General features: G+C 43.4%; 1 protein-coding gene across 1 annotated transcript; it reads left to right on the forward strand.

Annotated features, from left to right (window-relative positions):
• The first annotated feature begins 1,835 nt into the window (after positions 1 to 1,835).
• On the forward strand, positions 1,836 to 22,264 carry LOC126426665 (protein roadkill-like). Its single transcript, XM_050088550.1, has 2 exons — positions 1,836 to 2,401; positions 21,883 to 22,264. Exons 1-2 carry the CDS (start codon positions 1,836 to 1,838, stop codon positions 22,262 to 22,264), a joined length of 948 nt encoding a protein of 315 aa, XP_049944507.1.
• Positions 22,265 to 24,484: the final 2,220 nt, after the last annotated feature.

The raw sequence follows: 24,484 nt of genomic DNA on the forward strand, positions 1-24,484 counted from the left end.
CTGTCTGTGTAGTGAAAGTGCACTCAGGTTCCCTTTGCACACCCCTGTCCTTTGCTGGCTTTCCTCCCTTAATTTGAGGACGATGGCTAAATATAGTGGGTACTACATTAGATTTCAGTTTTTTAACACCATCCTTACAATTTGCTTCAAACTGATCAGGTGTGAAGTCAAGCTAAAAATGACAGTCCAAATTACACTGTTAAATAAAGTTCAAAACTAATACCAGTAAAGAAGTAAAGATGGCATTATAAATAACTAACAAAATAAACCTTTTCAAATTTCGTATACATGAAGTGCATCTGTATTTGAAGATTTGATTTTCAGGTTCTGTCTCTTATTCAATGGTGATCGTAGGCATTCTTGTAAAAATGATGTGGATGTAGCTTTATTAATACTATCAATAACTTTGTTAATGCATTTAGAGCTATTTCTACATAAATACTACTACAAAAATGTATAAAGTGAAAAAATTTTTTTTTTGTTTTCAGGTGTTTGTGTGTGTGTTTGTGTGTGTGCGCGTGTGTCTGTGTGTGTGTATGTGTGTGTGTGTGTGTGTGTGTGTGTGGTCCATGTAACCGCCACCAGCCCCGCACTTTTTTATAAATCCAGACTGAGTTTCTTAAAATGTGGCCTGACCTTTTTGAGGAAACAATGTTAATATTTCCGCTGGACAACTACCTTAAATGTTCAGTACTTTCTCTCTTTTTAAGTCATTCTTCTTTCTATGGATGGAAATTCAAATGTCTGTTTTAAGATTTGTGGACAGTTTCCCTCGTTCACTTATACAACACCTAAGAGTATAGAGCCAACCTTTCACATTCATCGCTCCCACACCGAGAAGATCAGCAGGAACATTGTCGGTACATGGCTCATGTTGATTCTCGACTTCTACAGAACTATTCTGAATTGCTGTTTTAAAATCGATTCTTCAGCGACTGTTACTAATGAAACAACGTGAATCCAATAAGCAGATAGTGATTTCCCATTTTATTCAAAGGTCCAGTCTCGGCATCTAATGCACACAGTCAGTGTAAGGACGAACTGAGAAATTCTTCAGCGAAAATTAGACCTCGTTGTCCACAAACTGTATCATCGAGTGGTTATCTACTATTATCAGTACCATCTGCAATGCGGCGGTTCAGTGACTTCTGCTACAAAATGATAGTATACGTGTTAGTTGAAGGGAAAGAATATGCTCTGTGGCTGGCTCTGACATATCGTGCTGTGTGTGGTTGTCGGATGTTGTCCTGTTGGACTATTTGAGAAGTGTTGAGAATGAGTTGCAGGCTGAGTAAGCCTGCTTCCCATAGGCAATGTTTCCCAGAAGCACCCTCCAGGTTTTAGTAGACCTGTGTGAAACAACTCCTGCAAGGCTACATGCACAATTATTGGTTAAATGACGAATAATATAGATTCCTGCCATAAAATAATGTCGCTTCCTTGAAGGAAAGAAGTGAACAGAATATCTCGTTCAATAAAGTACTGCTGTAGTTCTTTACAACCTTCTTAGTATTTTGGTAGATGTCCACTTCTAACGATTGCCGGTTCAAGTAAAATCGCTGTGTAGAAAAACTTATGGAAATGAAGCCTCCCCCCTTCTGGAGCTTGTCGCACAAATGAAATGTGCTGAAAGAAAACCGTAACTATTTAAAAAAGTATTATTAAAGATATGCAGGTATTCACCAATGGCATCAGTCTAACACAGCAAAGATGTGACGATACTGCCACTGGCTGGTGATGGACCACTTTTTATGAACCGTCACTCGAGAAGTATCAGCAGTCACCTTTAAGCTGAAAGGGCTGCTCGGTGATGCAGTGTTTCAGAATCGTCCGCAATGGAAGTGGTTAAGGACATCACGGAGACGGCGGCCGTGGACCTGGGGGACCTGCTGGACGCCGGGGACGACGCCGTGGTGATACTCGAGGCAGGCGACACGCGGCTGTTGGCGCACAGGGCCGTCCTGGCGGACAGGAGCCCTGTGTTCGCCGCCATGTTCGCCCACGACACCCTCGAGGCCAGCAGCGGCGCGGTGAGCATCCCGGACGTGGGGGGCCCGGTGCTGAGGCAGCTGGTCTCCTACCTGTACACCCTGCGGGCCCCCCAGCTGCCCGGCATGGCCCCCCAGCTGCTGGCAGCAGCGGATAAGTACGGGGTGTCGCGGCTGAAAGCAGAGTGCGAGCGGCAGGTGGCCGCTCAGCTGACCGTTGAGACGGCGGCGGCCGCAGCTGTTCTCGCAGTCCGCCACTCCTGCAGTGACCTCAAGCACGCTGCACTGGCGTTCATTAAGACCTGTCCGTTCGAGGTGATGGCCACTCAGGGGTGGGCAGATGCGATGCTTCATCAACCAAAAGACTTGATCGAAGTGAGCCGGTTGCTGTATGATCCACCACCAAAAAGCAGGTAAGGGCGAGACAACCCACTCATTCGTGTCCCTCAGTTCTCGATGTGTGTGTGTGTGTGTGTGTGTGTGTGTGTGTGTATTTGTAAGACTATAATTTTTGTCACTGAGTTTCCTTAGATGTGTCACTGCTGTAAGATACGCAATCATAGACTGTCATTTCCTGCTAGCTCACGATGCTATCATTGTCCTCTTGTAGCAGGTTAGCTGAATCCCTAAGCTGAGTCCACTTCATTAACAGGTATGTTTTCTAGCAAAAATAATCAAACAACCAATTTGTAGACATTTATCTGTCGAACTACACGTGTAGGAAAAGTTGTTCTATAGGTTTTGGCATCAAGTGTGAGGAGAGTAGGATACATTAACTGTGTGAATGCAGCATCACGCAGTCTGCTGTGCACACAAAGCTGTATTGCCCAACCCAGCCTAAAACACAGTGATGTGTTTGCAGCCGGCAGCCCTTACGGGTTGCTGTAAGCCCGTTCGTATAGAGCAGCGTTTAAAGTTGTTCAGTGCCTCTGTGGCTGATGACAATGAGACACCTCTGAACAGAGTCACACTGCATGAAGACGACGACCGAGTGCGTCACTTCTGGCCGACACCTCGAGCAAGGAAGCGTACTGCACAACGGTTCGAGGAGGGCGGCAACATATTTACAGTTTACGACAGCTGATGTTGATCTGCGGAATTTTCTTCATGTAGTAAAGGAGAATATCAGAGTAATCGCTGTTCACACCTCAGTACTACAGCTTCCTTCTCTGTCACTTTCTTTCTTCATGCAAGCCATATGCCAGTAACCTCCCCAACATAATTCTTTGTTCTCTCCAAATCCATGCAGTACATGGAAGATTTTGAATTTCTCTAAAGGAACATTATATGACAGAATAATGGTTCACTGTCAGGTCTTGTATGGAAGATGATCAGAAAACCTGTTGAAGTAAGCATTGGTGCTCCAGTGTGTGGCTGCTCACACCTCTCGCAGCCTTGGACCACCTCACAGGAACACAAAACCAGTCCTCATGGTGGTTCCAGTTCGTTCCATAAAATTGAGACTTTCCACCTCATTTCCTTATTCTCTCTACTCAGCCGCTACATGAAGCTCACACAGTACTTGGATACATTCCCTTCTGTGCCATGCTCTACTGTGTCTTTGATGAACCGGTACCCCACGCCTCTCTGCCTGTTTCAGTTGCTCTATGGATTTCTATAGCCACCCAGTGAACACCACAGACTTTCATTCCACTGTGGCACTACCTATGATATTATCTACCCCATCTATTACTGTTGCTATTCCACCTCTCATAGTCTGAACATGAAACAGTTTCTGAGACCAACATTCCCTTTTTTCTGCACCATCTTACAGTTACATATGTCCATACAAGTCTAGTAGCCATTAACACTGATAAACCGTCATTTATTTTGCAGCTGTATTCTAATACTTAGATAATATTTTGTGTGGTATTTGACATACTGGTAAGCTTGTGTTTGAGGTGACGCTAAATGCATTCCCTCAAACAACTGCAATGAACTTATAGCCTATACTGTAAATCATTCAATGTGTTTCTCTTTCGTTCAATAGACATCAACATGAAAATTCATGTTTGAAACATCGATCATATTACAATCTTTAGTTATGTTCCTGAAAAAAAAATTAATACATCGCACCTAAATATATTTTCCTACATTACTCCAAACTCCTTTTTCACACTATGGGAATGACACAAGGTCTTAAGTTTGAGAAAGTTTTTGTTAACAGTAACCTTTTTACTGACAGTAATCCTTGTGTACATTTTACAAATTCTCTTGATGTATATTAGATCCTTGTAATTCCTGATCTTCACCTAGTTCACTGCCGCATACTGCACACACTATGGGCGTCAGTTGCAGACAGAGATATCCTGTTCCTTTCTGGGTCTACCACCGTCTTTTACTGTATGATTCCCCTCTTCTCCCCCCATTGCCCCTCACACTCAAATTTTATACATCACAGACGCCTAGGATTTTAATAATAATTAAAATAAGATGTATAAAAGTGTTGCATATAAGCAGAATAATTTTTTACTTCAATAATACAGTGCTTTTGATTTTTTTGGGGAAGATGTCTCATTACCTCATGTTTATCCTCCTCTCCTTGTATCCGTGCCAGGACCTTGTAGACATAAGTTTCTCATAGAATTTACCATTCATGTCTCCTGTATGTGGAGGACAAACTTCACTTTGTTTCAGTAGTGAGTTCACAGCACAGCTTACAGACCACAATATCATCAGTCACAAACATTGAGCACCGCCCCAGCCCCCACCCCACCCACCTACCCACACACACACACACACACACACACACACACACACACACTTTGTTTTCCATAATGGGGAAATGACACAGCCTACTTTGAGCGACTCATCATTTTGTGTGTGCTTATAAAGTGAGGTGGCTCATTTGAAAAATACTTCAGTTTCTGTTAATTGTGTTTCTTGGATGAAATTTAGATTTATATGGTAACTCTGTTAGGCCAAGTAAATTTCGCGTTGCTACATCCTCACACCTTCCCACACTTCCCACTGTACTGAATTTCTTCTCTGGCTCAGGTCGAAACGCGCTGTCGACCTTTTCATTATATGTACCTCCCAAAACCCAGTCTTTAACACATGCTTTGAAGACTGATGATCGGAGTATCCTGTTAATTAAATTAAGATATCCTTCACAACCAGAAGAGCGCCGTGGCTGCCCAGTTGGATTGTTTCACCACTAGCGAGATATGCTCGTGCCTGAACTAGAAATTACACGAGGAAAAGTTCTGTGCTGACTGGGATTCTAACCCCGTACATACTATCACCGCTGATGACTACACATGAAGACATGTTGACTGTCAAATAGTTTTTCACCAGTAATTAGAAGTGGAATTTATAAACCTGAAATGATGTGATAAAAAGTTCTGTGCCCGACTGAGAGTCGAAACCGGCACCAATCGTTATTGTTGACAATGCATGTAGAGATGTAAAAAAATTATTATTGCCTTTCACCTATGATTTGCAATGCAAATGCTACGACTTGAAGTGACCTGATGAAAATTCTTACACCTGCCCACTATTTAAAACCAGACTTGCACTTTTCTTGGAAAACCTGAAGAGTTGGTAATGTTGGGGAAGCAACAAAACGATTGAACTGTATAGTCCAAAAAGGGTCAAAAACTGCGGAAAGGGATATCTGTGTTAAACTCCCAGCTCCCCAGCTCAGCAGTAACATTTTGAACATCTTAACCTCAAATACCTGCGCTGTGAAATATATAATTTCGACTTGATTTTGTAATCGCTGAAATAAATAACGGTCAGCTACACTATTGGCATTATGGAATGATGCAGAAATTTCTGTAGGAAGTGTTGGCCCCTAACTGAGCAGCTGTGACTTCGTACGAATCTATGGTTACACTAACACTCGATCATACAAAATTAACTCGGCGACAAGTATCAATCGAATTTCCAGAAAGTTCTCCAGATAGTGTTGTCGCATTTATAGCTGCCATATGTGTCATTGTGTCAAAGCAGTTTATTATTTTGTAGTGCTTTATTTTTGTGCTAGAGGTTTATAATTTTACTAAAAGAAGAGATGTATTTGGTTTATAAGGACGTCATTCGTAGACAGTCATTATTCTGTTCAGACACTGAGTCCATTGTTATTCTGAAAGTGTTGTGCTTTTATTACGATTTCAAAAGGAATTTCTTTTTCACCATGAGGTGGTATTAAGCTACAAAGCAACTTTGTTTATCCAATATAACAGTTTTTGGAGGAGGTCATTCATTATTATTCTGTTATTATTCACACCATTGATCTTGGCAAAGACGATGCATGTCTTCAGTAAATGTAGCCTATGTAGCGCAGGCCTAAAAAAAAGTATCATGCAACTGCATAGTAAAGTGCATACTCTTTCTCACATAACATTCAACATTGATGCATATAGCCTTAAAGGGCATAATTAACTGAAACAAGTAGATTCATGCATAAGATGGTAGAGATATTGTTCGATGTGTTGTTACACAGGTTACTATAAGTTCGTTTATCTATTGTCATTTTTATTTGAATGTATAAACTGTTTATGCAGTGATGTATTCAATGTTATACATTTGAAGGTTATAAGGATTATTATTTAAGCATTCTAAAACGGTGTTTAACGAGTATTTGTGGCTATAAAACAATGATAGGTGCTGGAAGCAAATCCCAGTAAATCGTTAACAATTCTATTAGGTTCTGGGTTCTGGGTTTGCATCCAATGCAAAACTTTATGGAATGTCATTTCAAGATTTCTACCTGTTGTATGGTGTTGTGATCAACTGCTGTAGGGAGCTCAGGCGTGCATCTGAATGTCATTAACTCAACAGCAATTCATTTGTATTAACTGGACCGCTATTGCAGCATTCGGCACCTGTCGTCTGCCACCTGCCAGTGTGTGCACGGCCCCTCAGCAGGGCTGGCTGTAGTGAGCCACCCCCACATCCTCACATGGATACGCCAGCCAGCTCACACTCTGCTCTCTCTGTATGTGCAGCACACCAGCCGTCACCGCCACTACCGCCACTGCCACCACCACCACTGACGCCACCACCACCACCGCCACCGCCACCACTGCCAACGCACCCCGCCAGACACCTGCTGCAGCTGCACTTCCCACATCTCCTCCACCTGGAGAAGCCACTGTCTCTCGCATGCGGTGAGTTCCCTCACTACACACACATGCACGCACACATTAGCGCTACATTGTACAGAAGGTAGAAAAACAGAGAAAGGAAATGTAAAGGATCAGTCTACATTCAGTGAGGGTCAGCAAAATGAAATGGAAAGAAAATCATAACATATGGTCAGATGAATAATGGGGCAGTATCCACAGAATGAGTAGGTTGTATTATGAGAGAAAGGTCAATTAAAAATGGTTTGGTAGGGAAAGCAGTGATCTATTGTGAACATTTCAGTGATATATTCCCATCAGAACCAGTAAACCAATCCAACAACAACTCTGGCATGTAAGGCGACTTCACACACCGAAAATCCAGTCACAGAGAGGGATTATGAGAGCACATGATGCGTAACACTATATTTAAAGAGACATAAACTTCTAAAAATCATGGTGTATTGGAATGCAGTAGCAGGGGATGAGTAAAGACAGATTTATTTATGAGACGATTTAGGGTCGTTGGTAGAAACAAAAGAGAAGAAAGGATCCTAGACCCCTGGATTAAACTTGTGCAAGTAACAAGAATTACTCTGTTCAAGAGTCAAAACAAAAGCAGTAGTTGGCAGAGGTGGTCTCTTAAGCCTAAGCTCCTCAGGGTTTAGACCAACATGATTGTACCACTTTATTTTGCTATAGCAGGTAGTCGAAGTAACAACAGACATGCAAAGCAGAAACTCTGCCAACTGTAGATCACATTTCTGTCTGTCAACACACTTAGAGTGCTGAGATCCCATCATTTATTTCTGGGAAGAGGGGGTGCCGGGTCGGACTCTTCACCACAGAGCAGCATTTGCATCCAAAGTCTCCAGTTATTTGTTGGATGTAGTACAATCTTTGTCTTTGTCTACAGTTTTTACTCTCTGCTGCTTCCACCACTACCATGGCAATTATTCCCTGATGTCTTCAGATATATCCCACTTTCCACAGTTCCTTTCTTATCAATTCACCTAATTCTCAACATCCTTTTATTGTATCCCAATTTGAATGCTCCAAGGCACTTCTCTTCCTGTATCTCCCATAATCCATTATTCATTTTCATACAATACTGTGCTCCAAATGTACATTTTCAGATATTCCATCACAAAATTGAGGCCTATCTTCGGCAGCAGTAGCGTTGTTTTGCCTGGAATGATCTGTTTTCCTCTGTTACATTACTTCATATAACAATCTCGCTGTGTCCCTCATTGTAAATTGGCTTCCCAGGTAGCAGAATCACTCAAATTAATTTACTTTGTGGTCCCTAATTTTGACGTTAAGTTTGACACTGATGTTATTTCTGTTACTCCCCAATATTTCAGTCTTTCTTTAGTTTAAATCATAATTCTGTCCTCATCCAACTGTTTATTGCGTTAACCACTTGGGTACTTCTTTCTCACTTTCAGTGAACATGGTAATAACACCAGTGAATGTTATCAATGAAATGCCTTCACCCTCAATTTTAATTAAATTTCTGGAAGTTTATTAAATTACGCGAACGATTCCTTGAAGTTCAAACTGAACCCTTGGCGATACTAATTGGGTCCCTGTTTTGCACCTTTTTAATGACAGTATTCCTTGCTTCAGCTTTTGCTGTTCCATGTTGATTATTGTACATATAGTAATTTATATAATCTGCTTGTATTCTATATCTCACTCGTATTTTTTGAGATTTCACACATGTCGCATTACTTTACTTTGTCAATCTTTTTAAAGGTGGCCTAATGCAATGAAGGCTGCGTGACTTTCTTTAAACTTTGCTTCCCTTTTGAAGTGTAAGATTAGATCTATCTCTCTGGTGCTTTTACCTTTGTTACATCCAAACTTACTTTCTTGTACATATTAATCGTGTCAGCAATTAGGATTCATAAGCTATTTAGCTGATTGTGCGAAATCGTTCGCATTTAGTGGTCCTTACACGCATGTGGAGTGTGTAGATGATATTTTTCTGTAAATTTGTTGCTATGTCTATAGTCCCATAGATTCTACAGATGAATTTGAATAGTTGAAACTTCCTGGCAGATTAAAACTGCGTGCCCGACCGAGACTCGAACTCGGCACCTTTGCCTTTCGCGTGCAAGTGCTCTACCATCTGAGCTTCCGAAGCACGACTCACGCCCGGTGCTCACAGCTTCACTTCTGCCATTCTGGAATTTGAATAGTCGTTTCATTGCAGCCTCCTGCAAGCATCATATAAACTGCAAGGGAATGTTATTTAACCATTCGCTTTCTCTTTGCACAAATCGTCCAGAGCTTTGTTAAACTCTGTGTCTAATGACCAGTCTGCTATGTTTTCCAGCTCGACTTTCAGTTTCCCTTCCATCATATCATTCAATAGTCCCTCCCTCATGGAGGTGCTCATTGTACTTTTGTCAGCCATCCCTTTCTCTGCCCCCTCCCCCTCCCTCTCTCTCTCTTTCTTTCCTCCCCCCCGCCCCCCTGCACTTAGCAGCGGAATTCTTTTCTAACTCTTACGCCCAACCCTGCAGATGTCAGACATTCAGATCAGTACCAAAAGTTGCAGGTCGATAGCTTATCAACAAAAACTGCGGTTTAGTTCATGCTGTCTGCTGTTGTCCAGCAGAGAGTACATAAACGTTAATTAAAAGTAACACCAGGACTACAGAACACTTCACAAGCCTAACTGTGAGTATGTAACGTATGTTGCTTTCATGTGGAAGTTGATAGAGTCTAAGATTCCTGTATCAAAGATCATGGGTTCACAACCCAACGACCCTAAATTTTTACCGTATTATGTGTGAAAGTGCTATATGGGACGACGCGCTTTTTTTTTGGGGTCATCAGTCTTCTAACTGGTTTGATGCGGTCCATCACTAATTCCTCTCTTGTGCCAGCAACCTCTTCAGGACAGAGTAGCACTTGCAATCTATGTCCTCAATTATTCGCTGTATGTATCCCAATCTCTGTCTTTCTCTGGAGTCCTTGGCCTCTGTAACTCCCTCTGCTACCATGGAAGTCATTCGTCGATTCCTTAGCAGATGTGCTATCATTCTGCCCCTTCACGTTGTCAGTGTTTTCCATATATTCCTTTCCTCTCCGATTCTACACAGAATGACTTCATTCCTTACCTCGTTAATCCACATGATTTTCAACATTCGCCAGTAGCACCACAGCTCAAATGCTTAGATTCTCTATTCCAGTTTTCCCACAGTCCATGTTTCACTACCATACAATCCTGTACTCCATATGTACATTCTTAGAAATTTCTTCTGCAAATTAAGGCCTATGTTTTATATCAGTAGAATTCTCTTGGTCAGGGCTAGTCTGCTTTTGATGTCCTCCTTCGTCCATCCGTCTTTGGTTACTTTGCTGCCCAGGTAGCAGAATTCTTTAACTTCATCTGCTTCATGACCATCAATTCTGATGCTAATTCAGTTTCACTCAGGATAGGAATGTCAGCAGCATATCATATCCTTGATATCCTTTCGTCTTGAATTTTAATTCCACTCCTGATCCTTTCCTTTATTTCATTCCTTCTTCTTTGTACAGATTGAACAGTAGGGTGGAAGACTACATCCCCACCTTACACTCTTTTTAATCCAAGCACTTTGTTCTTGGTTGTTCACTCTTATTATTCCTTCTTGGCTCTTGTACATATTGTATACCACACATCTCTAGCTATAGCTTAGCCCTATTTTTCTCAGAATTTCGAACACCTTGCACCACTTTACATTGTCGAACACTTTGTCCAGGTCATCAAATCCTATGAACGTGTCTTGATTTTTCTTTAGTCTTGCTTCCATTATCAACCACAATGTCAAAATTGCCTCTCTAGTGCCTCTACCTTTTCTAAAGCCAAACTAATTGTCGTCTAGCACATCCTCAATTTTCTTTTCCATTCTTCTGTATACTATTCTTGTCAGGAACTTGGATGCATGAGCTGCTGAGCTGATTGTGCGGTAATTCTCGCACTTGTCAGCTCTAACAGTCTTTGTATTGGGTTGATGGTATTTTTCCGAAGTCCTAAGACACATACATTCTATGCACCGACGTGAATAGTCGTTTTGTTGCCATTTCTCCCAATGATTTTAGAAATTATGATGGAATTTTACCTATATGATCTGCCTTATTGGATCTTAAGCCTTCCAAAGCTCTCTTATATTCTGATTCTAATACTGGACGTGCTCATGACATGTAAAATTGCTATTTGGAGTTCACAGCAATGTTCTCTTGGTAGTCCGCTTTCGGTTCGTTTCACTGAAAGCAGTAAAGCTGTAGAGTGCTTTAGTTGTTTCACAGAATATACAACCAGAACCGAAAAATAAAGAAATAGTTGCATCACACACGTGAAAATAACAGCAATAACAATAATCAATAATAGACAACATAAGAAGACCAATGATAAGTACATGGTGTTCAACTAACGGAGCAAAAGAAGCAGACTCAAAAGAACATTGCTACAAACTCCGGAAAGTCTTTGTACACGTCAGGAAAATGTTGTCCCATGTAACAGCTTCGCGCCAACACGGTTGTCACTAGTGGTATTTGAACGTTATACCTTCTCATCCACGCGAGATCCAGGATGCAGTTACTCACCGATACGCTCTTCCCGTGCTCGGCAGCTCTCGTGATACTTTTAACTACCGTTTACACGTGCCCTGTTTCGGTTCATACTCCATCGACATAACGGCTTTTGGCACCGATCTGAGAGTCTGACATCTGGAAGGGTGGGTGTTAGTGTTGTCATCCTTGCATTTAATTTCACTGAGGTATCTTTAGGCTTTTCTATGTGCTGATTGCGTGCATCCTACGATCACTTTTTGTTTATTTACCTGAAACTTATTGCAGTCATTCTACTTCATCGTCCCTCGAACTTAGAATTACATTCTTTAGCGACCTGTAATACTTTATTCCTGGCTTTCCCTGGCTATTTTAGTACTTCTGTCTTTCATCAATCATTTTATGTATTTTTTCGTTTGCTCAGATTTCTTCAGAGTTGCCTTCCTTGCTCCAACATTTCTCTGTTCAATTTTCGTGTTTCGCGTTGTCAGAGACATCAGCTGCTGTTCACCTGAAATTCCAGCTGAGACATTCATTATCGCGTCATCTGCAGTGTCACAGAAGTTGAAGAACCCATTCCTTTCGTCAGCTCTTCATTATCCCATTTATCTACACACTGATTGCTCCTAACAGTTCTTTTCAGTTTGTTCACCACCATAACTAACTGACCCTAGGTCTGCTCGTGCGTACCTCTTGCAATTCATCGGATTCTCTATCTGGGAATGATATAATACGGCTGGAACCTTCCAATTCTTCCAGGTCTGTCTTATACACCAAATATACACCACCACCTTCCTCCTTAACCTTCTTGATAGACAGAGACGCTGAGGCGCTGAAGCAGTCATACAAATATCACAGAACAGAGAGTGTAGACTTGCAGTAATCCCGCCACACGGAGCAGGGGGTCTCTCACACAGGGAGCGGTGTGGACAGAGCCAGCTGCGCAAGTCCCACAGAGGACTGTTCAGTAATGACTGCACATGGTAAGCCAAATGTCTTGAAATTTTTTCTGGAGCTGCTGTCCTACAGGTCATACATATTTCAAAAGTGGTTGTTAAATAAGGAAATTTAGAAATAGCTCAAAGTGTTAATCACGATATTTTTCAAAGTTTGGAAGGGCCACTTGTCCTTAACATTTGACTGTCTGTTACCATTACAACAGCTACAAAGACAGACAGGCGTACAAATGCCTCTACCTGAAGCACATACTTTGGTCTGTACTGGTCTCAGATGCCACACTTCAGGGATTGGTACCCAACCAGTCCTAGGACGTTTATTATGTATAGTAAAACGACAATATCTAAAAGGGTGCACATGAATTGCGAGGTAGTCAAGTTATGTGGGTCATGTACAAGGAGGCACAGTCCAGTTCAGATCATTCGGATCTTTGAGAACGATAGTACCAGAGCTGGCCTGTACAGTGGGTCTGTAATTAAGTTTCGTGTAAGTGTCAGGCGCTGTATGTACATTTTCTTCATGCTTGATTTTGAACTTCCTGTTGTGTGGTACGGTGAGCAACTGCTGTGGGGAACTCAGGTGGTGCAAATGAATGTGATTACCGCACTGGTAAATCATTTGTATTTACTGGACCGCTACTCCTGTTGTCGGCGTGTATGAGTGTGTGTGTGCGCTGCAGTGGGCCGTCCCCAGGACCCCACGAGGACACGCCTGCTCACACTGTGCCTCTCTCTCTCTGTGTGTGCAGCCCACCAGCCACTGCACAGCTGAGGCCCACCACCACCTCCACCACCACCACCACCGCCACCGCCACCACCGCCACCACCACCGCCACCGCCACCACCACCACTGCCGGCACAACCCGCCGGACTCCTGCTGCTGCTGCTGCTGCACTGCCCACGACTCCTGCACCTGATGACGCCACTGTCTCTCACTTGCGGTGAGTTCTCACCATACACACACACACACACACACACACACACACACACACACACACGACCATTCTGTGGTAGATAAGATTTAAATACCGAAAAGCAAAGCGTAAATGCAGAGTCTAGAGTTAATGACGGTCATCAAAGCGAACTGGCACTAAAATCAGAACAATACAGTCAGATGAATAATGGGACTGTATCGACATGATAGGAGGTTGTATCGTGAGAGAGAGAGAGTCATTAAGAATAGGTTGGTAGGGAAAATAGTGAGTTATTGTCAACAGTTCAGTGATTTATTCTCACGCAGCGAATGTCAGCGATAATTCACGCACGTACTCCAACGTCGTACACAGAAGATCTGGTGGCGGGGAGCCATTGTGATTGCACTGAATGTGTGACTCTCTATGTCAAAAGAGGTAAACGTCCAGCACTCTTGGCATATTGGAATGGTCTAACAGGGGTCAGATAAACACATGTTGGTGAGACCATTTGGGGTGGTTGGCAGCACTGAGACAGGACAAAAAGAAAAACAATTATTTGCCATAAAATTTCCGCTAATAACAACAAGTATGCTCGTCAAGCAGCAAAGAGAAGCAAATGTCGGAAGAGCGTCAGCTCGTCAGGGTGTGGACGACTTTGGTCGACCCGCCGCACTCTGGAGTAACAGCCAGTCCCAGGAACAACACACATGCGAAGCAGAAACTCTGCCTGCTGTTGACCATGTTTCTGTCTGTCTTACCAACAAGTTTAAAGTGCTGTGACCACCCAGAGTCCACAATTACTTGTGCTGTGCACTCCTATCTCTGTCCTGCCCTACAGGTTTTACCCTCTACAGCTACCTCTAGCACCATGGCACTTGTTCTCTGATGACTTCACATGTAACCTATTACGCTGACCCTTGTACATGTCACGGTTTTCCACATATTGTTATCCTCACCTATTCTGGAGGGACGTTTCAGGGTTCCTCTGGTATGAATTCACCTAATTTCAATATCCTCCAATAGCACTGAATTCAGGATGCTTCGATTTCTTTCTCGTTTTTTCCCGTAATCCACGATTCATTTTCATACAGTACTTTGTTACAAACATACATTCAGAGGTTTCTTCCCCAGTTAAGGACTATCTTTTGTACCAATAGCCTTGTTTAAGGAGGAATGTCCTGTTTTCGTGTGCTAGATAACTTTTTATAACAACCTCGCCTTGTCCCTAAGTGTAAATACGCTTCGCATTTAGCAGAATCCCTGCAATTTGTCAGCTTCGTGGTCCTTAATTCTGATGTTATTTCCGCCACTCCCCAATATCTTCCTCTTTCTTCTGTTCATTAATCCTAATTCAGAGATCATTCGACTATTTATTACATTCACCAACTCCAGTGATTCTTTCTCACTTTCAGGGAAAGAAATATCGCCAGGAAATTTTATCAATGAAATGCTTTTTACCCTCAGTTTTAATTAAATTCCTGGAAGTTTCTTCAGTTCCACCAACGATTCTTTAGTGTTCAGACTGAATATTTGTGGAGACTACCAGCATCGCTGTCTTTCACCATCTTTAATCAAAGCACCAGCCCTTCCTGATTACTGTACATATTCTGTGTTATCTGCTGTTCCCTATGTCTTATACCTATTTTTTTTAAAAAGTTTCGTACACTTTCACTATTTCACATTGTCAAACGTCATTTAAAGATCTACAAATCCAATAAAGAGCTCCATTTTTCTTACACATTCCTTCCACTATCAGGTCAAAGGTCTGATAGGCCTCTCTCGATCCTTTACTCCAAATTTAGTGTGCTCGAACAGATCCTCAGTTTTACCTTTGATTCTTCTGCGTATTATAATTATTCTTGTTAGTAATTTGGATAAATGAGCTGTTTAGCTCACTGGGCGAAAGCTGTCGCAATATCGACCCTTGCTCGCCTCTGTAGTGTTTGGATGGTGTGTTTCTGGCAGTCTGTTGTTACGACTCCTGTCTCATGGATCCTACAGACAAAACTGAATTGTCGTTTGATTTTCACCTTCCCAAATGATCATGTAAGTTCCAAGGGAACGTTAACTAACCGTTCCACCTTGTTTGTGTGCAAGTTTTCCAGAGCTTTGTGAAATTATGAGTGTAATGGCCAGTACCGCACGTTTTCCAATTCGGCTTCCATCTCTTCTTCTGTCACATTATCTGTTAGTTCCTCCCACTCAAAGAGGTCTTTAACGTACTATGTTCTGCCACCTGCTCTCTCTTGCGCGTTTAACACTGGGATTCCTTTCGAACTCTTTGTGTAGCCATCCTTGCATTTAATTTCACAGAAGGTTGTTCCGACTTTCGCATGTGCTGAATGCGTCCTCCCTATGTTCCTTTCCTTTCCGATTTCTTCTAATTCTTCCTGCAGTCATCCTACTTTTACTTCCCTCAAATTTCCGACTGATCTCATTTCAACAATGTGACCTCAGACTTAGTTCCTGGAGTGGCAGAGTATCGTCCTGACGCATTTACTTGATATTTTCCTGTCGTTACCATTGAACATTCTGAATGGTCGTTAAATAAGGGACGGTATAGATTAGAAGATTTATGTTTCCGAGTGCAGAAAGCTCGTTCCAAGCTGAAACTACAGCCACTTTAACCTTTTACACCGAAAATTATCCAACTTGACCCCCACGGGGTCAAGGAGCGAGCTACATGTGATGGAACTCCGATAGCTCGGGGGTGTAGCATAAACCCTTCAAAGGGCTGACTGTGTTAGATGTAGGCTGAAATCTCGCTGGAAAGAATTTTTTATTTCTTCTGTAGCAAAGTTATCCTCAGGCAGACCCACAACCAGTTAAGAAGTTCTTAGAAAACGTCTCCACATAAGTTTTTTTCCTAAATTGATTCAGTGCGCTGTAGGTCTAAAAGTGAAAAAACTTATGGATTTGAAAACGTAGTTGCTGTTGTTTCGTCTTCTCCAGAGATAATTTCTAGTTTTTTTTTTTAAATGCAGAACCAAGTGTAGTCACTCAATTGGGGCACTGAATAACTTGTTAACTTGAGTTCGTTATATGTGTGCACCCACTGCTACTTTTCCACACATACTTTCGTGGTAGTCCTGTGACACAACTTCATTGTGACTGTGGGCTGCGCATTGTCAAAGCCTCCTTTTGTGCAGGAAGGGCACAATATCTCGCCTACTCACGACTATTTATGGGCGTTTGTGCTATGGGAACATTGTTTTACTCTAGAATATTTTTCTTGTAAGGTTAACATGGTAAGTAGCAATACGTTCGCGTTACTACAGCGTACACCTCATTGTTTTCTTTTCTAGGTTTACTGAACTCTACAGCTAAACGTAAGAAATAGCATTAGGAATGTAGTCTCCCAAATTATCTAACGTTATCGAACTTGCATAGTATTCATTAGACTGTTTCGTTTGCTTAACACATTTTCAATGCTTTTTCTTTGGTCATTGATGAGATTTCCTTGTACTGTGTGTTTTTCTGATTGGAAGCATTCTGTTATTCGCGCCTTACGAAAAATCTTTTGTAATCGGTGTTACACTGTCTTTGGTGATGCCAAGCAACGTATCTGTAACGGAGAGCGCTTTAAGTGAATAGTATTAAAAATAAAGTTATTAAGTTATAATGTAAATAGTGTCTACATCTACATCTACATCCATACTCCGCAAGCCACCTGACGGTGTGTGACGGAGGGAACCTCGAGTACCTCTACCGGTTCTCCCTTCTATTCCAGTCTCGTATTGTTCGTGGAAAGAAAGATTTTCACTATGCCTCTGTGTGGGCTCTAATCTCTCTGATTTTATCCTCATGGTCTCTTCGCGAAATATATGTAGGAGGGAGCAATATACTGCTTGACTCTTCGGTGAAGGTTATGTTCTCGAAACTCCAACAAAAGCCCGTACTGAGCTACTGAGCGTCTCTCCTGCAGTCTTCCACTGGAGTTTGTCTGTCATCTCCGTAACGCTTTCGCGATTACTAAATGATCCTGTAACGAAGCGCGCTGCTGTCCGTTGGATCTTCTCTATCTCTTCCAACGACCCTATCTGGTACGGATCCCAAACTGGTGAGCAGTATTCGAGCAGTGAGCGAACAAGCGTACTGTAACCTACTTCCTCTGTTTTCGGACTGCATTTCCTTAGGATTCGTCCAGTGAATCTCAGTCTGGCATCTGCTTTACCGGCGATTAATTTCATATGGTCATTCCATTTTAAATCACTCCTAATGCCTACTCCCAGATAATTTATGGAATTAACTGCTTCCAGTTGCTGACCTGCTGTATTGTAGCTAAATGATAAAGGATCTTTCTTTCTATGTATTCGCAGCACATTACACTTGTCTACATTGAGGTTAAATTGCCATTCCCTGCACCATGCGTCAATTCGTTGTGCTAAAAAAGCGAATCACTCCTGGTGAATGAGCTGCATCTCTACAGCACAATTTTACCCATACCACGTGAAACAGTAGCAATATTTCTGTCAGCTACGAGTCATTTTCTAACTCGTGGTAATATTTTTAAGATAAAGTTTGACACGTTTACCATCTCAGGCGGAAACGGGGGGGATGAAACCTCACCGACTTTGGGAGAAAGTCAGAAACTATATTCGTGTGTTCCACACACGACATGCGGAAGAAGACACAGACGGCCCTCATGCCGCACTTACCAGACGAAATTACTCCCACTGTCTGGGATCCACCCACAGATGTACGGCACGTCGCCAATGGCTTTTATCATTTTGAACAATTTTGATTCCAACTCAGTTATACTCAAACCAGAGTTGGCCGTCGAATATGGTAAAAGTCAGGAACATGTACGTGGAATTAATGAGAAGCAAAAGCGGAAACGTGACTGTACAAAAGTAGCCGCACTACAGCTGGAGGGCCATTTAGACAAACATCGGCACCCCTCACCTACCAACAAGTGTGAAAACTACTCGCTTAGAGGGCAGTAAACAGGAAAGTAGCAACCAAAGCGAAACTTGAGGCAGTCCACCTGGGTGGTCGGCAGCACGTGAGAGAATTACGACCTGACAGCAGGCGAGGTTCGTACGCGCTCAAGTGAACGACATCTGGTGAGTTATCAGAGAATTCTTAGCCACAATAACGCGAACTCTACTCCCAATACCTTGCCTTACAATTTTTTTTAATCGTAGCGACGTGCCGCGTGAATAAAGGAATGCTGTAAACTGGCTAAGAGGACAGACAACGCACCACCTGCCAGCAGAGGGAAGCGAGACGGGCGGGCGCTGGGTGGGTCGCCGCACGCACGCCGGGCACAAGCGGGCCACGGGGCGGCGCGTGCGTCGCTGAGGCGGGAAACTGCGAGAGGAACTTCGCAACATGTTTCAGTACATACAGTTACGTGGTACAGTGTGCAAAGTGAATAGAAAAAGGCGTGAACGCAAGAACATCATAATGAATCGTCCTTAAGCTCTTTTGTGTTAAACGGTGTTTCTTACTGCCTTATTTATTTTTAAGGAAACAGAAATCTAATTTGAAATACATAGCTCAGAAGCACTCTGTTTTGTGTTGAAGGAATCTCGGAGGAAAATCTGGTCCTCACGACAGAACACGTGGTACTTTTTAGGACACTTTATTTCACTTCGTTCCGTATGTCGAAACTCCTTTTAGACAGAAGCGACTGCACTGATTTCTGCTGTTCTGCGTTACATTCATCGTCACCCGCTGTATCAGGAATCGCAGCACGGAGCTTCCAGCGCGTGCAGTACTCAGCGATGGCAGAAGACCAGCTTTCCAAACGAGCCTCGGCAACCGAGGCATTGGGCGAGTTACAAGATGTTGAGAAATAAATCGGAAAGCAGACCATCGTGAACACGGAACTTGGAAGGCGTCGCTCTCAGCTGAGTTAGTTTGTGTGCAAACATGGTCTTTCAGATGAAGTGCTAAAAATAAAAAAAATTAGAAATAAAAAAAATAAAAAATAATGCGCGAAAATAGCGCAGCGACTCGCTGACAGGTATGGGGAAGGCGTCGTGGCCAGACCTCGGAATGGCTAAAAAATTAAATGAAAGAAAAGGGGTTAAGGGCGCGAGTTTCTAGTCTGCGTGCACTGGATTCGAATACCGCAAATCGCATGAATTTTAATTAGTTACGAAAAAGTTGAAATGATTCTTGCTACATATGCTGAAGGTTCGTTTCTCACATCCGGCAATCATTTTTAACAAGCATAAGCAGCATCTCTCCCACCTCTGGTAGCCTGGAGGAGAGTCGCTACAGGTTGGGCCCTGACAGAGGCGGAAGTCACGCCAGGTCGAAACTCTGTCACCAGTCACCTTTCTTAAGCGATATTTTTTTTAAATCAATGAGCCAATTGCTGTACAAGGCCGCAGCGCACTTGACTCTTACGTGGAAAATATTGACGATGGACTGGAATTCGAACTCGGATCTCCCTTTTCGTCACGTTTGATCACTTTCAGATGATGCATTTCCACTGCTTCATTGTCTCCACTTGTCTGCAAAGTCATAAAGACGTTCACAAGAGACATCCCTGGGTTCGAATCCTGGCATGTCACTTTAAGTTGCAACATGAGCTCAGCAAAATACATGTGAGAAATTATCCTGATTTTACCGATTCTCTGGACTTTGTTAACAATAATGGTGGTACTGGTTTCGAGTCTCAAGTCAGACGGGCAGCTTTTCGTCCCTTTCGTGTCACTTTCAAACATGCCACTCCTAGCTACTGGTGAAAGAGAATAGTACAGTCGAGGTATCTTTGTATGTAGTCAACAACTGTGTGTCCAGGGTTCGATTGCTAGTCAGCAGAAAATTTTCATAATTTTATTTACAATACAGAAATGCGCACATTTCGCTGCTAATGAAGTAAATCAGTGTAGAAGGTCTACGCATGACTAGAAGTCAGTGTCGATAGGTACTGGGTTTGAGTGCGCATAACGCAAAACACTTTCGTCTCCTGGTTTCAGTTTGTCATCTCATTGCTGGTTAAAAATGACGACTTCTGGCGTTTCATTGTGCTTAGTTAACCATCCTATTAAGTGCTGCGTTCGAATCTCCGAGAAACACAAAACTTTATGGCAGATCATTTCAAGTTTCAACTTGCACACTCTTTGTTACTTGTGACTGAAACCATACTTGAGATATTTCTTCTTTACTTGTTAGATTGCATTCCCGGATTGTAGCGAAGTAAGAAAACTTTCGTCGTGTCATTTAAAGGAGGATGCTGCTTTCTGAGGTTTCATTTACTACAATAAATTTGAATATGCAAGCGTAATGGTTCTGTAATCTCGAATAACACGTTTTCTCGTATTTGCATTATGGAATTATTAATTTGCGTGTAAACTGATGGTCGCACAGGGCAGTTGTCTCTTGTGGCCTCATGCAGTGAACATTTTGTACAGCCAAAGACTGTACCGAAAACAGAGCAGAGGAACAATCTTATGAGGACTGATTACAAATCAGGCGAAACACAATTCAGACCGTTCCGTAAAGTTTCTGGCGTGCAGCCGCATAAATTCAGCCTCTTCTCCTAATATTTCGGCCGAACACCGTCCAGCCATCTCCAGAGTGAGCTGTGGTGAGTGACGCTGCCGCACCTGGTCCGTCCTTTTAAACCCGAGGACCGAACCACTGAATTTATGCGGCTGCACGCCAGAAACTTTATGGAACAGTCCTTACGCCGCAAAAACATTCAGATGGACGACAACTGAGGTCGTTCAGATGATTTTGAGCATGAAAGCACATGTTAAATACATGTGCGTAAGCTATGAGGCCATAAAGTCTGACACACACACACACGCACACACACACACACAGTTTTTTTATGGGGGTGGTGTTGCCGAGTTGGTGTTTATCTCTCACATGTTTTGAATAAATTGTTGTCTGTGTGTCAGAAAGTTTCAGTGTTTGGTGAGGCTGAATGAAGAAAACTGCCGGTAACTGCAGTGAAATTTTTTTGCCTGCATAGCAAGAAAGTGTCTGTTTGAAAACCAGGAGATGGGATTCTTCTTGTGTGTGACGTGTGGCAGTGAAGCTGCAGACAGAGACCAGTATTAGCTGCAAGATGGCTGTCCTGTAGTGGAGGTGAGGGAGTGGTTAGGTGTAGCGTCCCGAGAGCGAAGGAACTGACTTGCAGCAATGAGTGTGACAAAATGTGGTAATGAAATTCTTTCAGAGGTTGTATAATGCTATTTGTAATGGACGATGAATGAAGATTTTCTTATGAGGGGGGTAGAACAGATTTGCTGTAATTTAATACATACACACAACTGCGCACTGTTTTGTACTGTGGGAGGGGGAATACGGTAGGTTTGTTTCAGGACAGATTTGTATTCGCAGCAGTTGTTTCCTCGTGTGACTGTTTTCCCCATTCTGTGTGTTGTGTGTTTGCAGCAGAGAGTGGCAGTTTGTGTGTTTTGTGCAGGAGCCTCTCTGCAGAGGAGAGGGACAGGAGGCTGCTCCAGGCGGCTGAGGAGGGGGCAGTGGGGGAGCTGAGGGCGCTGATCGCCGCAGGGGCCGACGTGGTGGTGAGGGGCAGGTGGGGGCGGACCGCCCTGCACTGGGCAGCAGACAGGGGAGGCGTCGAGGCGGCGAGGCTGCTGGTGGGGGCGGGTGCAGCGGTGGACGCCAGGAGTGAGGGTGGGTGGACGCCGCTGCATCTGGCGGCATACAACGGCCGCGCAGAAGTGGCGGCTGCGCTGCTCGTCGCGGGGGCCGACAGGGGGGCCACAACTCGTCGTGGGGAGACAGCGCTGGACCTCGCCAGGGAGTCTGCCTACAGGCGGCTGGTGGAGATGCTGTCATGAGGCAGGCAGTCCAGCGAACTCTGTGCAAAAAAAACAGGAACTGAAAGAGTTTGTACCAGAGCAATATTCATAATTTTTTAAATAAAGATCCAAAAAAGTCAATCCTATTGTGACTCACTAATTTCAGCCCTCCTCGAGTAGCATACACCACACAAATACTCTAAGCAATGCTGTAGCAAAACTGAGACAACTCCAGATAACAGCAAAATAATTCAGGTAACAACGGACAATCCTTCTCTCAAGAAAAATGTCCCGAGTAAAACTTCCAGACTAAACTTGGCAAAAGTCCACAGTTCATTGTGAACAATCACAACTGCTCTATAATATCTGATCGCTGAAAAGTATTTCACACCAGTCAGCAAGGTGCTGCATCAGACTATTCTAATTTGCAACATACCGAGATTAATGCTATATCAGTTGTATCACCAGAATTCTCGCTCCTGATACCAGACTCAATTTACTTCTCCATATTCAGCAAACATCCTACTCTACCGTACCTGTTGTGTTTAATAACAATGAGATAGTAGTAGCGGTATTCACACCACATAATGCGACCATCATCTGGAACCATACAGTCAGTCTACATTTAACTAAACACAATCAGACCACAACAAGAGACGCATACAAAATATGAAGGAAATCCTCTCTATCTGGTACTGCTGTCTCTACTTGACGTAAAAGATTGCAACGAGCAAAGCAATCCTAGTTGTATTGGAGTCAGAACACCGGGGCCCGAGTTTCAGCACACGAAAGCAATTTCGCGACGACGCACACGAGTCTCGACACTCATCGGTCACAACGGCAAAGCTGAGGCGGTGGCGCAAGTCGTGGAGCTACAGGTAAGAAAATTACACTTACTTTGACTCGTACATCGAGTAGATAAGTGCAGTGGAGAGTGTACGCCTGTCAACTCAGCTGCTGTCACCTCACTTCACTCCCTGCGCCGCAGCTGACGCAGCTCGCCGCTCCCCGCCACTCCGTGACTCCTGCCACAACTGTCAGCCGCCCCTCTGCTTGTGAGGCGCCAGCAGCCAAACGGCACAACAGTCCGTGAGGCCGTCACTCAAACTTCACTCACAAAGAGTGCTGACAAGGCGCAGAAGAAATGCTCGCACACAACATTGCCTTCACGAATCTTTTCAACAGTAAAATTTCTTCTCCGAGACCGTCGTTATTAACGTCTACACTGTAGCAACATTCGTCGTTTCCCACAAGCTCTTGGACCGGAGAATCGTGTTCGCTTACGTAGTTCCACGGGAAACGGAATGTGTCCGTGTTGCGTGTGGCTGCACACGGTACAGTCAAGTTCCCTACAGCTGTGTAATAACGTGGCAAACATTTAGCTGAAAACTGTTCTTCGAGCTTTGGTTTAAATCGTCCCCTGATGCTTCATCAACAAAGCGTTTTCTTCTGCCTTGCCGTTTCTCTCCGGCATCAATCATTACATTCACTTCAGGTCATATTCCAATATTTTCTGCTACTTTCCAACTTCCTGCGTAAATAGTATCCCAACATTTCTCAGCTGATTTAATTCTTCCGCGAGACTCTTATTAATACTACTTCAAACATATGTTTCTCCGGTTTGAAGTACAACTTTACGTATGTTTATTGCTAGTAATAATTTCAAATACTTCTGAATGCTCCTTAGTTCAATGTGTTGCTCCCGCAGTCCAGGTTATTAGCAAGTTCAACCGCCCATTGTAATCCAGGCCAATTCTCGGCAAATGGACGCATGGCACCTACCCACACAGACCCTCTCGTTGCCGATATTTTCTTTTAAAACTTTCCATAGCTGCCACTTTCATTTTAAATGAGTTTCTTAGAAACAGCAGTTGTACTGGAGACAGAGGAGAAACGTCATGGGGAAGTATGGCAGTTAACTCGAGTGCTTCTTTTTGCCGCGTCTTCCCCACATGTGGCACATGTAAGTTGACGTTTCGTTGCTGTGTGTGCAACTACGACTTCCACATCAGGCACAATCTTACACACCGCCGTGATATTAAACGCTCTTTAAGGAGGTAACAGAGAGCCATGTTATGCATCTCGCCGAAAGTTCGGGACGCGCCTGACGCCCTCCAGCTGGTGCTGCCTGCTACTGCGGCTCACTGGAACGGCACAGCACGCTACAGCAGAGGGGAAACAGCCCAGAACTCCATCCCGTTTCCTCGTATCGTCAAACACGCCGGAATTCACTGCTCATATCGCTCAATAACCGGACGC

This window comes from Schistocerca serialis, chromosome 11, assembly GCF_023864345.2.
Source record: "Schistocerca serialis cubense isolate TAMUIC-IGC-003099 chromosome 11, iqSchSeri2.2, whole genome shotgun sequence".
NCBI lineage: Eukaryota > Metazoa > Arthropoda > Insecta > Orthoptera > Acrididae > Schistocerca > Schistocerca serialis.